The sequence below is a fragment of the Chrysemys picta genome, chromosome 5, assembly GCF_011386835.1.
Source record: "Chrysemys picta bellii isolate R12L10 chromosome 5, ASM1138683v2, whole genome shotgun sequence".
Classification (NCBI taxonomy): domain Eukaryota; kingdom Metazoa; phylum Chordata; order Testudines; family Emydidae; genus Chrysemys; species Chrysemys picta.
Window position 1 is genome coordinate 59510366 of NC_088795.1, and position 14885 is coordinate 59525250.

At 39.7% G+C, this 14885-nt stretch overlaps 1 protein-coding gene across 8 annotated transcripts in view; it reads right to left on the minus strand.

Annotated features, from left to right (window-relative positions):
• Nucleotides 1-14885, minus strand: part of LRBA (LPS responsive beige-like anchor protein) — a 551104-nt gene that overhangs the window by 413897 nt on the left and 122322 nt on the right. For all 8 annotated transcript variants that reach the window (XM_065597797.1, XM_065597794.1, XM_065597798.1 and 5 more), the window contains exons 29-30: nt 13384-13555; nt 12716-13163 (exon numbers count right to left, since the gene is read on the minus strand). In XM_065597797.1, coding sequence (XP_065453869.1) covers nt 12716-13163; nt 13384-13555 — 620 coding nt within the window. The remainder of the gene's footprint in view (nt 1-12715; nt 13164-13383; nt 13556-14885) is intronic.

Sequence of the window (14885 nt, forward strand, 5' to 3'; positions counted from 1 at the left end):
TCACAGCAGTTTCAATTATTTTGGTAACTCATTTCAAAATACCTGTCAGCAAGTATGTCTGTAATAATACAGAGACACAAAAATTCCCACAGTAGTAGAGTTAAAGAAACCCCCACGACAACCCAGTTCCTGTTTCTCTGCCCCTTTCCCCCGCCCGAGCGCACCCAGGCAGCCAGATACCCACACCTCCTCCCCACCAGAGCCCAGCCATGCTCCCCTAGCCCAGACACTCACACCTGCTACCCTTCAGAGGCCAGCTGCAGGCCCCCTCTCCCCCCCGGCCCAAACATTCTCACACTCTACCCCTCCAGAGCCCAGCCACATCCCCCCCAGCTGAGACACTCACATCCCCTATCCCCCCTCCCACTGAGACCAGGGATCCGGAGTGATAAACAGCCTGACACTGGGTCCTGGGTTTCCACAGAGTTTCCCGCATGCCACCACCTTCTTCCTTCAGGGCGTGTGGGGGACTGTAGCTGCCAGGAACACTAAGATCCCTTCCCTCCCCCAGGCCTTGTCTTCTATTTGCAAGCTGGACTCTGCCGGGTCCAGCAGCCCCTAGTGACAGCCAACATCTCTGCAGCCTTTTCTGTGGGGGGGGAAAAAGGAAATTCTGTGTGCACAACATTAATTTCTACACAATTCTGCATTGCACAGTGGCACAGAATTCCCCCAGTAGTAACATTTAAGAGGGCTATGAAAATTACACTGATAGGCCCCTAGCAATTATGAAGCCACTGTGGCTTCTAAATCTGTCGGGTAGGGAAAGCCCTGGATTCTCTGAAAGTATTACACATAAATGGTTGATCAGAATCTTTTAATTTTAGAATTTCCTTCTCTAGCTTAAGAACAACAAGGAGTCTGGTGTATCCACTAAGTTTTGAGATCGAAGGAATTTTGGAAGACTTCATAAACCTTCTGTAATAATTGTCTATAAGAAATGTGCTCATTAGGGTTGCCAGGTGCCCAGTTTTCAACCATAAAGTCCAGTCGAAAAAGGGACCTGACTGTGTCCGGTCAAATGTACTGACCAGACATCAAAAGTCTTAGTTACTGTGGGCAGGAAGAGAAGGGCTGCCTCCTACCTGCATCTCTTGGGCAGGCAGGCAGGCTCCATGTCAAGCTACAGCTCCAGAGCAGAGGAAGCCCAGCGGGCGGGGCAGGGAGGTGGAGAAGATCCAGCTACGAAGATGAGGGAGGGCAGTGAGCAGTACGGGGAGGGTGGAAGAGGAGCGAATGGGGGGCAGAGCTTCGGGGAAGAGGCAGGGTAGGGGCAGGGCAAGGGCAAGGCAGTGGGGGTCAGTTGTCAGCAATTAGAAAGTTGGCAACCCTAGTGCTGATATGAGTGTCAGCACCAGAATTGGACACTATTCACTGCACAAAACTATGATCATGCCAAGTTAAGGTTGACCAACAGTGATAAATACCCTTCCATCAAATCCACCTATACTTAAACCTCTGAAAACCAAGGGGGGAAAATGTGAAGATTTCTCCAAAACCTCACCCTACAACCTCAATTCTCCCAACCTAGAACTGGCAGTAAGCACTGGGACAAAACCAGGCATGACCAATCAGAAATACAAGCTGCCATTTTCTGTGTTGTGTCTAACACAATGTTACACCATAGTTCTTCGTATCCTGATACTAACACTGCTACTACTGTGCTAAGTGTAGCTGAACTTATCAAGGGATTAGTTACACCAAGTTTCCAGAGCTTGCACTGCCATTTGAGGAGAGGTGCAGCTACAGCTAAAGCAATCTGGGATCCCTTTTTTCCCTGCGTTGTAATATACAGCAGTTCAAAGCAGATGATCAAAATGGGCCCTCTGGCCACTAAAATCATCTGTAGAGAGTATTAGGACAACTATAACAGTTGTTATTCACATTCACGAGGTATATGAAGATAGTGGGATATACACACATCATCCCTAATGTTTTCTTACACATTCTCAGAGCTCAGCAGATAGCAAAGGAAACAATGAGTAACTGCACCACAAATCTGACTAACACACACACACACACACACACAATTACCATTAGGTATCTTCACAGGCTTTTTTGAATTACAATCTCATTATTCCTTATTAAAATGGAAACTTGCAACTGAAAACAGAGAAGAAAATTAAGCTTTAACTAACCATGGGATAATGGCTCAGCACCATAAGTGATCTACTTGAATTCGAGTGGTAAGAAGCAGAGTCATTAAACATCCCAAAGTTGAGTGTACAGAAGAGCCTATGTTGCAGTTCAGTAAGAGGATTTATATATATCCATCCTGGAGGATGTTAGAAAAACTGCCTCTCAGGGTTGTTCAAAAATTTTCCATAAAAGTTATTTCAATAAATTGTTTTTCATAAGACCTATCTGCTTTCCACAGAAATTTTTGAATTTTTGTCAAAATAAACCCCAAATATCTGAAACAGGAAAATGTTTCAGTTAAAGCAAAACAATTCAATTTAGAAGCATGTTGGTGTCTCATGGAAGTCATATTTTGAGTGTCCCCATTCTCCTCTATAAATCCGGTTCTCCAGCAAGATTATATCTACCATGATGCACTGCAATCAGGGACTTCCACAATGCACCATAGTAGCTCAGCAAGAGGGATGACTATAGTGCATCATGAGAGATGGAATCCAAGGGGAAAACATTTTCCCTGACCCGCTGTAATTTCAGTGTAAACTGTACCCAGCACATAAAGGACTGAGTGGAGTTCTGGCACCCAGAGAAAATATAAGCCAGGCATTAGCCTCTGAGATGATCTGGGATGGGCCCAAACGTTTTATGTAGTAAATCTTGAACTTGCTCTCTTCTCGGTTACCTGCAATTGCCATGGTCTCCAGAATCTGGAGTTTAGATGAGAACTCAAAAAGAATGAACTGTAATCTTTAAGTGCCTTAACATCTTCCTTTTGCAACTAACGTTTGTCATATTACCCATTTATTTTAATCTGGTATTTAATGTATTTTTTATATAATCCATTTATACTCTGCATCTTTCCCTTATTTTTTATGCACAGTTTAAAGAAAGTAATCAAATAAGATTATAGCCACAGGATTTATTTTTTAGAGGTTCAACTCAAGGGCCTCTTGAAGGCATGTTACCAAGGCATGTTTATTATAAATAGATTTGTTTGCTTTCTATTAGCTGGGATGCACAAGAGTACATTTGAATCATAGATCTAGTACCTTAAAGTCCTCTGTTTAAACTTTATGATACTGTGATAAATTCTAATACAGTTCCTTAGAAAGTGATATTGATATTTTCTCACCCTCAGTAGCTAAGTAGAAATATAACAACTTTCAAATAAAGAAATATATGTTACTTGTTTAACAGCTCCATAACTAGCACAAATGGTTCTGGTGTTGGTCTCAAAAAAAGGGTTATTTCACAGCTAAAATACTTGGAATTAAAGAAGTGCCAACTGACAGACCAATTCATGAGCCACTAGAAAACCCATTATTTTAAGATAAATGTCTATATAAAATAGAAATTATATAGAAACTATGGAATATGTATCATATTAGTCTAATGTTAAACAAAATAATCTTAAGAAATATCCAAATATTCAAAAACACCTTCTAGTGCACTAAAAGTTGAGGAGCACCTGCTTTGTCTTTAAGTAGGTTACCACAAAAACAAGATGTTTTCCTTTCATTTAATAAATTAATTGATTGATGAATTATGTTTTTAAAAGGGAGAAACTCTTGGATTTACAGAAATAACATATTTATAAGCCTCCATAGTTCCTATTTTACATTTTACTATGTTTATAAGGAAAGTTGGGTTATTTTCACACACCAAATTCATGTCCTAGGTTCAAAGATGACCATCATCTTGAGTACCTTGATCACATGTAAGATTACCCATCAATTCATTTTATTCCTTTAATATCTAAATCATTCAGCCACCTCATTTAATTCTATATTTCTTCATCACCTAACATTTGCAAATTATAATACTAACTGCTTCAGATATGGGAAAGCTAATATAAACTAGAAAAATACAACAAAATATTCTCACACATTTTCTGAGCAAAGCTCTGCCTCAACACATCTGTAAACATTAAAAGGTCTTCAGTAGATTGTCTCCTTAACACGACTACTTCAGGTGTTTTTCTTTAATTTAAAACCAAATCTTTAATGTTTAAAGCAAGAATTTATAGCACAAGAATTGATCAACGTAGGTCAGATACGGTGTAGACCAGCCGCCATAAATACATCTTACCCAGAAGGTCAGTGTGTTATTAGTCCCAATTATGCTGAAGTGTAGGAAGGCTTCGTGTTGCAGACAATTATTCACTGCTGAATGAGCACAGATCACCAAACTGAGCAGTGGCTTCCATCAGAGACAAAAGGCTTACAGAACAATAATCCATTCAGCCAAATTCTTTAAACAGTCATCTATTCCTCAATTTTTAGAATGCTTATTTTTGTTTGTTTTGATAAAATGCAAAATATCTATAAATATAAAAAAAATTCTAAGTACCTTTTCCCCTGCTTATTTATTAGTAAAGTGATACGCTTACACTTAATTTTAAAAATGTATTGTAAGTTGCACAGGTTGCTTTGGCTTGACTCAAAGTAAAAAAATGTGAATCAAGCCTACCTGATGGCTTCCTAATAATTTAGAAATCAATACATTAATTTTAACTCTCACTGGCATGTGGAAATTTACTAAGATTTGATTTCTAGTGTCTCACTTTTCACATTGGATAGGAATACCAATGAAGCAGCTTGTTTATTCTCCTAAAGAAACAGAAGGTCCTGAGGTCCCAGACCCCAGCCCGAGCACAAATGTCTACACTGCAATTTTAGAGCCCCACAGCCTGAGCCTCACAAGCCTAAGTCAGCTGACATGGGCAGGTGTTTTACTGCAGTGTAGACATACCCACATTGTCACCTTACTGGCTCTGTTATCAATAGAAGATAGTCCCCTTTCTCTCTCTCTGCACACCCTGGAAGAAAGGTAAAAAATGAGAGCTGCTCACAGCCACATCAGGGATCATATGGGCAAAACACTACAGTCGGGAGGATAGGGGAAAGAGTATGGGCTGAGAGAGAACCTGTCATGATCCATCAATTTTTTTCTATGGCAGAATTTAAGTTTTCAGTTTGTAAATAATTACATCACATTGTCCAGCTCTATAAGAAATCCTGTAAGTTGCAATAAAAAACCAAAGCCACATCAATTTCATGCTGCTACTCAGGAATGCTATGATCAGAGACAAGTTCTGGAGTTAGTCCCAAGAAAAAATTATCCTGAATATTGGAGGCTGAAGGAGAGAAACAGTGCAATCCCATCCTCCAGCCAGCCTGCACTCATCGCCATGCATCTGAGCATTTTCACAGCATCCAGAAGACTCTGGAGGAGGGAGAAAAGACAAAAGTCTCCTTCACATGGACAGATGCTAAATGGAGTGGAGTTTCACATATGTTTGACAGAACTAGATGGGGATGATACAAAAGATGGAGCCCCCGACACAGGAGCCACTGCCAGCACACTGGTAGAAAACCTACACTCTTAGTCCAGGAGTTGAGTGGCAAGAGGGATGAGCTCCTAACTAGGGAACTACTCCTAGCCTTTGTTGGTAGAGCTCTCCTATGATCATCTTTTGTCCCCACTTCCAACTAGCAGATTTAGTCTTACAGCTAAACCTTTTCCAAGCTTTTCAAACCTTACCAGGAGATATTTACGTGTATTTATTTGTACATAAATTATGTTAAATCCATAAAACTCATTATCTAAAATACAGCAACTGAAAAAGTGCACACATGACAGTGGGAAATGCACAGACTGACCCAAACTAAGCAGCTTACATGTGCGACATTCCAAGAAGTAAACAAGCTTATAAAAATATCTGTTCTGCGAGTTAAAGCTTAGCCTCAGATTTAAGGGCCACACTATAGAGCCGTGATTTAAGCATCTGTTTCTCTTATAACCTCAATGTCTGCTTCCACGATCACTGAATTTGTCCACAAAGAGTAGCAGGAGTCAGGAGAGAGTCAGGTAGTAAAAGTGGCAAGTAACAGGTTATTAGACTAGCCAAGAGAGAGAATTCATCCGTTTGTTTTTTGTTTTGTTTTTTTCACTCTGAAAAGAAATGTTGCTTTTATTTTTCCATCAGTCGTCTTTTCTTGAGACCTAGTAATATTTTCTTGTCTACAAAAAACACAGTCTCAGGACATATTGCAATTGGACTGTGTTAATTCACTGTCTTTGTGGATCTAGTGAAAAAGTCAGCTCAGGCCTTGAACTTTATCAAGATAAACCCCTGGCACCCACTAATCACCATATTGGATCTTCACATAAGATAAAAGGAAGATTTTTGGCATGGGAATGAACACACACACCTTGTTGTTTGCAAAAGCCTGCAACCTGGCAGCCTTTCAGCAAGGTTTCACTCACATAGCTGTTACTGTATACTCTCCAGCTCTGGCTGGGAAGTTGATAATCCTTAAGATATGAGGAGAGTTTTGATTTCTGACACAGCATTCCTGAGATAAATGCAGGATCAGAGAGATGCTTTGAAATTCCCAGAGATACTCCGCTGGTAAACTGCTACATGGGAACAACTTTTAACAAGGTGTCTCAAAAAAAAAAAAAAAATCAATGTTAACTTACCAAGCTTTGTGTTTGCCACCAGACAATACATTAAATGCAAACCAGACCCAGTAAGTTGCGTAGAGCATCCTGAAATCTGCCCTTCCAAAGTTTCTCACTGTACTGTTAGTATTTTGGTGATCCCTCAGAGATAAAAGCTATTCCTTCTAACTCTGCTACAAGCTTCCTGTAAAAAGGTCATAACCTATTCCACCCACCCCAACCAGAAAAATCCCAGTAGACGTGGATATCATTTCAGAGCCAAAACTTACTTTTTAAAATAGCTTTGCACTAAATAGTTATTCTCAAGTGTTTGCGAAACTGCCGATTTTCTCCTTTCCACATTTTTAATGTAGAAATTACATACTTTATCTCGTATTATTTACTACGTTAAAAATTGGTTTTTAAAACTCTTGATTTATGAGCTAGTTACCTATGTGTCACATTACAAATGAACAGATTTACCCTAGATGTGAGATTGTGCACGTCACTACTAGACTGACATATGTAAAGCTTTCACTTATACATTATGCACTTTTGTCTACCTGACACCACAAAAGGAAATGAAAAGTTACACAACCTAGCAGTACACAGATGCTGACACAAGGGCTTATGTGCAGCTGCTGATGGATAAAATATGGTATATCAGCAGCTACATTTCAACCCTCCACTGGCTCCTGACCGCTCCCTCACACCAGCACCCCCTCAATTAAGCATAAAAAAGGATAGGAAATCAACACCCCAGAAATGTCATTGTGAAGCAGTCAGTGTCACTATGCACACAACACACCTGACGCAAATCTACAAAAGCAAGGAAAGGAAAAAGTTGTGGCACCTAATTGTACACACCTTCTGCTCTTCCATTCAACAGTACACAACTTGCCACCACCACAACGTCTACACATCATAGACCGTACATCACAACCTTAACTCAGCCACCATTTCTTTCTTCTGCACACACCCTATTACTGGAATATTCCCTCTCTCTCCCTCCACCAACAGTAACACTTGTAGGTTTTAGTGCAGTAGTCAGTTGTATTAGGTCAAAGTCATTTAATGAAGGGGTCTGTGCAAAAAAAAAGGTTAAAGAAGGCTCATCTCCTTGAGGAGAGAGTGGCAGTTAAGGTTACAGAGTGTGGTATTGGGGAAATGTAAAGGTGTGTGCTTGTGGGTGGAGGAGTAGAGAATATGTCTTGTTAGGTGGCTTCTCTCTCCATCGTCTTGCTTTTTTGGGTTTGTCTCAGACGTGTGTGCATGTAACCACCCTAACTGCTTCACAGAAAAGTTTGTGTATTGATTTTCCTTTTTTTTTTTCTTTTCTTTTTTTTTTTAAATACTTGATTGGATGTCAGTTGTACAAGATAGAGGGCACAGACCTGCAGGGGATGGAAGTACAGCGGCTGATGTAAAATATTTTATTTGTCAGCAGCTGTGCACAAACCCTTCTCTGTTGGATAAAATCTAACAAGAGCATAGCTCCTAACTGAGACGGTTGTACGTGTCTGGTCCATCCCCAATATATCAATCAATCAAGCTTGCACGTGCCTAGCACTTTTCCAAATAATCAGGTTTGTTGGCAACAGCTAAAAATGACCCTAAATCTAACATCGCTCACACACACACACACACCGCGGCACCAGCCATCTACCAATTTTTGTGCCAATGGACCATTTTTTCCAAGAGATATCAGTCAACAATGAAAAATAAGACTGCCCAGTAGAAAAATTCAGCTAGAGCCCAAGTTTATACACCTATTAAAATGCATACAGAAAAAAAAAACCAGAAAATTCAAGGGCATAAAAACTAACACTGTGTGAAATGTCACACGAGTTAGCCACTTGCTTTTAGGGGGAAAAAATGAACATATGCCCTGTTTTAAGAGCATCTTAAAGTGCAATTATGAGTATTGAGCAGCTACCATTTTCATTTAAAATACCCTCTAGCTGTTATGGTTGTGAGTAAAACCTTCAAAATATGAACAATGTACCCACTTCAGAGACTTCTGCTGAGTTTACACAAAGCCTCAAACAATAGGTGCTAATTCAAATGACAATGATTATTTATATGTCTGCTTTGTTATCTGTGTCACTGCACAAAGCATGTAGGAAAGGCAAGAAAATATATAATGAAGACCTACAGCAAATGTTTTCCAAAGTGGATGTGAAGAGCCACACAAGATGTAAACTGAGGTGTGTAAACCTTTAACACCACATGGCAGGGTACAGTTGGTTTTGTTTTCCTGAAGAGAAGGGAAGTTTGAGAAACACTGCTTTAATTGATTATTCGCTTGCTTTTATCAGTTTGTGAGCGTTTTTAACCACGGTATTTTGGGTTGGTTCTGTTTTGTTTTTATGGAAATAAATAACTCGTTAGGTCTGCTTACTGAGCTGTATGATAATGTATTAGCATATAAGCAATTTGACATTAACTGAATTTACTGTCAAACAGATTTTTTTGTTCAGTTTTATTTCTTAGAGCTAATTATTAAATATTCAGATTATGGTATCATCCAAGAGCTCCAGTTACAATCAGGTGCTCATTCTGCTAGGCAACCTACAAAAATAAGGTCCAGACTTTGAAAAGTTTTCAAATTAAGAAAGAGACAGATTAAATTGTGTTATCACTTTCTTCCAGTCATGAAACTAGTGGGCAGAAGTACCTCACCCTGAGCACATGACTCCAGTGACCCAGGAATTGCACTTATTTGCTCATTGACTGCTAGGAGGAGTTCCAAGTGGCAATTTTTACCCATAATGGATCTGGGTCATCCCTATCTCAGACACTATTTCTCTCCTACGCTGTACTGCCACAACTGAGATAAATAAAGGTAAGCAGCCCCTTGAAACCAACAGAGCTTATTCCCCAAGAGCTCCCTTACATGATCTAAAATAGCACAAACCAATTTTCATTCTGGGCATGCTGTAAAACCCATTTGCAAGATAGAAAAAATGAATATAGTCATGGCAAGATAATTTTCTTTGAGCTTGGTTTCAGTTAAATGTTAAAAACTTGGGCTAAAACTGTCATCAAAGAAAACCCTCTCCTTAACACACTCTGATCCTATGTTAGATATCGCCACTTTCTTGATGCAGGGTGTATTCAACTGATTTGGCCAATTTATAATTTGGATAAGTAGACCAGAATCTGCAAGCAGGGCCGGCTCCAGGCACCAGCTTCTCAAGCAGGTGCTTGGGGCGGCCGCTCCGGAGAGGGGCGGCACGTCCAGATATTCGTCGGCAATTCGGCGGACGGTCCCTCACTCCGCCTGGGAGTGAAGGATCTCCCGCCGAATTGTCGCCGCAGATCTCGATCGCGGCTTTTTTGTTTGTTTGTTTATTTTGTTTTGGCTGCTTGGGGTGGCCAAAACCCTGGAGCCGGCCCTGTCTGCAAGACCTGTCATGGCAGGGAAAAAGCCAAAGTTAAAGAAAGAATGGTTCAGTATAACCACAAGGAATTTAGCAGAAGAAATTTTCCACCCAGACAACATAACAGAAAAATTTAATGAAAACAAGAGTTTAGAGCATTTAATGAAAACAAGAGCATTAGAATTTTACAATGTATCGCAAAATAGCTATCAATTTGGTATTGCTTTCAGAGAAGGAAAGACTTCATCAAGACCCAGTAGATGTATCAATGGAACAGAACAGCACTTCAACTAGTGCAGCATGATGATCCTGGGGGTCATCAGGAGACATCTGGTGGGTTGCCTGGCATCAGCTGAGGGGGAAAAAGGGAACAAAATCCTGGACACATTAAGACTCACTGGAAACTAGGGCAGGAAAAGGAGCAACTTGCTCCTCTCCTCCTGTTCTTATGTTACCCTTGCTATCACCTCCCCCAAATCTCAGCAATTCTTTGGCCCTCCTGTCGTCTTGCTACTAAAATGCACAGCTTCCTTAGGCTGCTATGTCAGTTCTATAGCCTCTTGAAACAGCACATCACTAAGTTAATTGGCACATATGAGATCCAGCACCAATCAATCCTCCGTTTCACACCAGCACTTCCCACTCTCCATTACATCAACAGCTCTCAACACCAAGCCAAGAATCACTATCCCTGGTACCGTCTATTCCTCCAACAGCAGCCCCTCTGGCAACCAAATACCATGCAGGGTTCTTGCTGTGACCTAAATCCCCTAATTCTTTGCAGCCATAGAGGACTGGTGTCTCACAGGATTTGTGTTTTTTTAAACCATTTTACGAGTCACCGACCAAACAAGGCTGTGAACAGTAAGGTATGGAGAACAATAACCTTGGAGAAAAGCAAGCGACTGCTGTACTTTCATTTCAAGTGAGTGAAAGTGTGGATGAAGGGTAAGGGTGTTACTCTGAGAGGGGGATTTGCCCCACAGAATAAAAGATAGGCAGGCCAGCAATCATTAGTTGAGTAAGCATTGTATTTCCACCATTAACGAACACATTTTCTTTTAGTATAGAGCACTGTTTCTCAATTTTTTTTGATACCAAGGACGAGCTTGCTGTCTTCCTAAACTGTGTCAGAGATATCAGTTACCAGCGCTGGTACATGGACCCGTCGTTGAGAAACACTGGTATAAAGTACAGACTGAACTTTCCAGCGTTGTTTTGTTGGTGGTCCATGCTCTTTCTGCAGACTCTGCAGCACAGTTGAAACTGCAAGTGAGCAGGCAGTAATCAGGCGAGAGTAAAAGGAGAAAGGGGAGAAGGAATAGGCGTAAGCCAATTTTTTGGCAACACTTTAACCCTTTCCAACAGAAGCACGAAAACCCCCTTTAAAACTATTCAGATTAAAAAAACCTATCAGGACATTCTATTTAAAGTGTGAATATTATATTTGAAAAGTTTTCAAAAATTTGATTTGACAGTGTCTATAATGAAAATATCAAATTTACCATCTTGGTTGGTTTATACAAATCATCACTTCTTAAATTATTGCAGGCATACCCCACTCAGATAATTTATTATTGCTATGTCAGTGAAGAACATGCACGAGAGGCCTCCAGTGTTTTGGAGTGTTTTAGGAATTCTATAATCTGACAAACATAAAATAAGTTAAGCAGCCCCAGTTTTTGCTAATAGCTGATTCTTTCAAGTTCAGATGATTCAATATTTAATTTTAGTTCCAAATGATTTTTGTTTTACACCTTTAGCCAACAAATCTAGCAAGTATTTCATCTTGTTTTCATTTTTAATATCTACCAACACAATTTATATTCAGACTACCTAATCGTATCTGGTTTTGCAATAATGGAGAATCCAAACAATCTCAACCAGTGCTATTAGTGAAAAAAACTGACTATCCTTGTTAATGACAGTTGTAACTCATGGGCCTGAAGACAACTTTCACCTGACACTTTAAGTAATTTAATATGCTGTCAATTATATTGTTCAACTTCCCTCATTATGTGTTTGCACAGGGTTTCCAAAGTCCAGAACTACACCAAAGCTTTGTAGATCACACTCCAACAGCTTCATGCTGAATACCTCATTTTGCTGCAGTTTTAACACACGTCTCGGGTAATGGCAATGTCACAGCCATAGTCACACAAATAAAATAATAAAATACTTATCAGTTAATTAGGCCCAGATTTTTAAAAAGGTATTTAGGTTGACTTTTGAAAATGAGACTTAGGCTATGTCCACACTTAAAATGCTACAATGACTGTAGCACTTCAGCATAGATACTCACTATAGTGATGGGAGGGGTTCTCCCATTGCTGTAATTAATCCACCTCCCAAGAGGCAATAGGTAGGTCAATGGAAGAATTCTGCCGTTGATCTACCCCTGTCTACACCAGGGGGCAGGACAGCCTAGCTATGTGGCTCAGGCTGTGGATTTTTCACACCCCTGAGAGATGCAGCTATGACAATGTATGTTTTCAGTGTAGACCAGCTCTTAGACTCCTTAGTTAGACGTTCCAATGCTGAGTGGAGCAATACCTAAATACCTTTAAAAATCTGGGTCTTAATTCCATTATATTACTACAACGTGAGATTATGCAGGTTGTTCACTAGATACATAACCAGGAATGTGTCAAATTGCTATGCAGCGGAATTTTTCTGTACCTTACATTATACATTTAAGCAAAGAATACAAAATGGTGCTCTTTATACAAAATATAAAGAAAATATATTACCTGTCAAAGGAACGGAATTGCACATGCTGCTCAGCAGCAGTATCACCAAGAGTTCCAAGGAAGGTTGGTGGCAGAAGGGTAGGATCCACTGTGGCACTATCTGCTGGGGTGCTAACTAAGCTTCTGAGAATGTCCTTTACGTTGACATTTTTTGCAGATGGTACAGAAGATACAGTCTTCTCAGTCAACTCATTTCCTGCCTCACTCCTGTTTTCCTGAGGTTTACTGACTTCTAAAGAAAGTGTGCATAATACTTCACTGATAGCATCTGGACCTGAAATGGCACTCTGAGGTCCTGCTTCAGCAACAGCATCTGAATTGTTTGCTTGACCTGAAGTTGATTCCTCTCCAATGCCTGAGTCTCTTCTTCGTACAGGTGCTGAACTTTCAGAATCTTCTGTTGATACTGGAGTTGAAGCACCAGTAGTAGCAGATGGGTTTTCTACATCTTGTTACCCCCAAATAAAGAAGGGAAAATTATTTCAAGTTCATTGTTAACAGAACAACATCAACCATATTACTTCTAAGATCTATCAAGAGGTGATAAAGACACTGCTAAAATATTTTATATATACTTAAAGAAAGTTGTATTTATCTTCCTATAAAGCACTGTAAGTCATAAGAAGTGACATGTGATGTGTAATCATGTACCCACTTGTGTCACTAACCTGTAGATGTTGCCTCACTACTTCCATTCTCTGTTCCCTTGAATGACTGGCTATGATGAGGTCGCCTCCGTTCATTCTGGGGTTCCAGTATGTCTCTGTATTTTGACACCATAAGGACTGAGATAAAATATACTACAGCCAAGGCCAAGAACTGAGCCTGTTTACTATCCTCCTGTGAAGAACAACATTTATTTTTCCATTACAATTTAAACAGTGGGATATTCCCTTCATATGGTAGCCCATGGTCTACCAGAAATAGAAATGAGTAAATAAATGTTATACTGAAACCTCATGGACGAAATTGACTTACAAGAATTTATACCTACAAACCACTGTTGCAGAATCAATCCATTAATTAATCATGCTTAGACCAAGGATATAAACCATCTCAAAGAATCTATTGCTCTAGTTTAGGTTTCCTAAATTTTGACAAAGTTGCATCTTACTTGATATTTTATTATCTAAACTAACGTGTAGCACTGGAAGAACAATGTTTTCTAGTCACTATTCACGCAGTTTATAAAATTGGGGGACATACAATTGTGACCAAATCTCTGTTTTTTTCTATGAATGTTTAAGCCTCAGGTTGACTAGACCTAATATTGCATAAATGCTCAAGCTGATAATATCAAATTACTATACCAAATATATATTATACACACACACACACAGACACACACAGCACTTTCTCACATATTTACAAAGCTATTAGCATTTGCTATGTTGTAGCCATGTTGATCCCAGGATATGAGACATACAAGTTGAGTGAGGTAATCTTTTACTGGACCAGCTTGCTGGTGGAAGAGAGAAGCTTTCGAGCTACACAGAGCTCTTCTGCAATTCCAGACATTCCGCCAACAGAAGTTGGTCCAGGAAAAGATATTGTCTCAAAAATATTAATGCCACTTACTGTAAACTGCAGCCAAGTTGTGTTTATTTAGCAAAGGAGGAAAATGTTTATATATTATTTCCAAGAAACTCGCCAAATATCCCAGTTTAACTCCACAACTGGAGCTGCAGCAGAAGTGAATATGGCTTTCTAATTTAAAGCCCTATTGTCATTACAGAAATATAGATTCGATTGTGCCCAATTTTAAAAAGAAATGAGATTTGTTTTTATTTTAGTTTCCAGTAACACTTTACAAGAAATACATGTGTGTTAACATATTTGCCTGTGTGTGCACATGTACACATATGTACACACACACACACACACTAATGTAAGTGAACACAACATTTATAAAGAAAGCAGAATTCCAGAGATTCATACTCCGGAAGATTTCAACAAGTTCATGCCCCACGGGGACAGAGATTGTACCGCATGTACATGTGCACATGCCCCTCCATCTGACCTCAAAACCTTGCTCTGTATTTCTCCCAGACAGGCCACAGAGTTTCAGGAGTCATTTATGAACCCTATTAGATAACAGAACAATAGACAGCTGCCTAGCATGTAGCAGCAGCGCAGCATTCAGAAAAATACCAAGAAAAACTTAGCAACA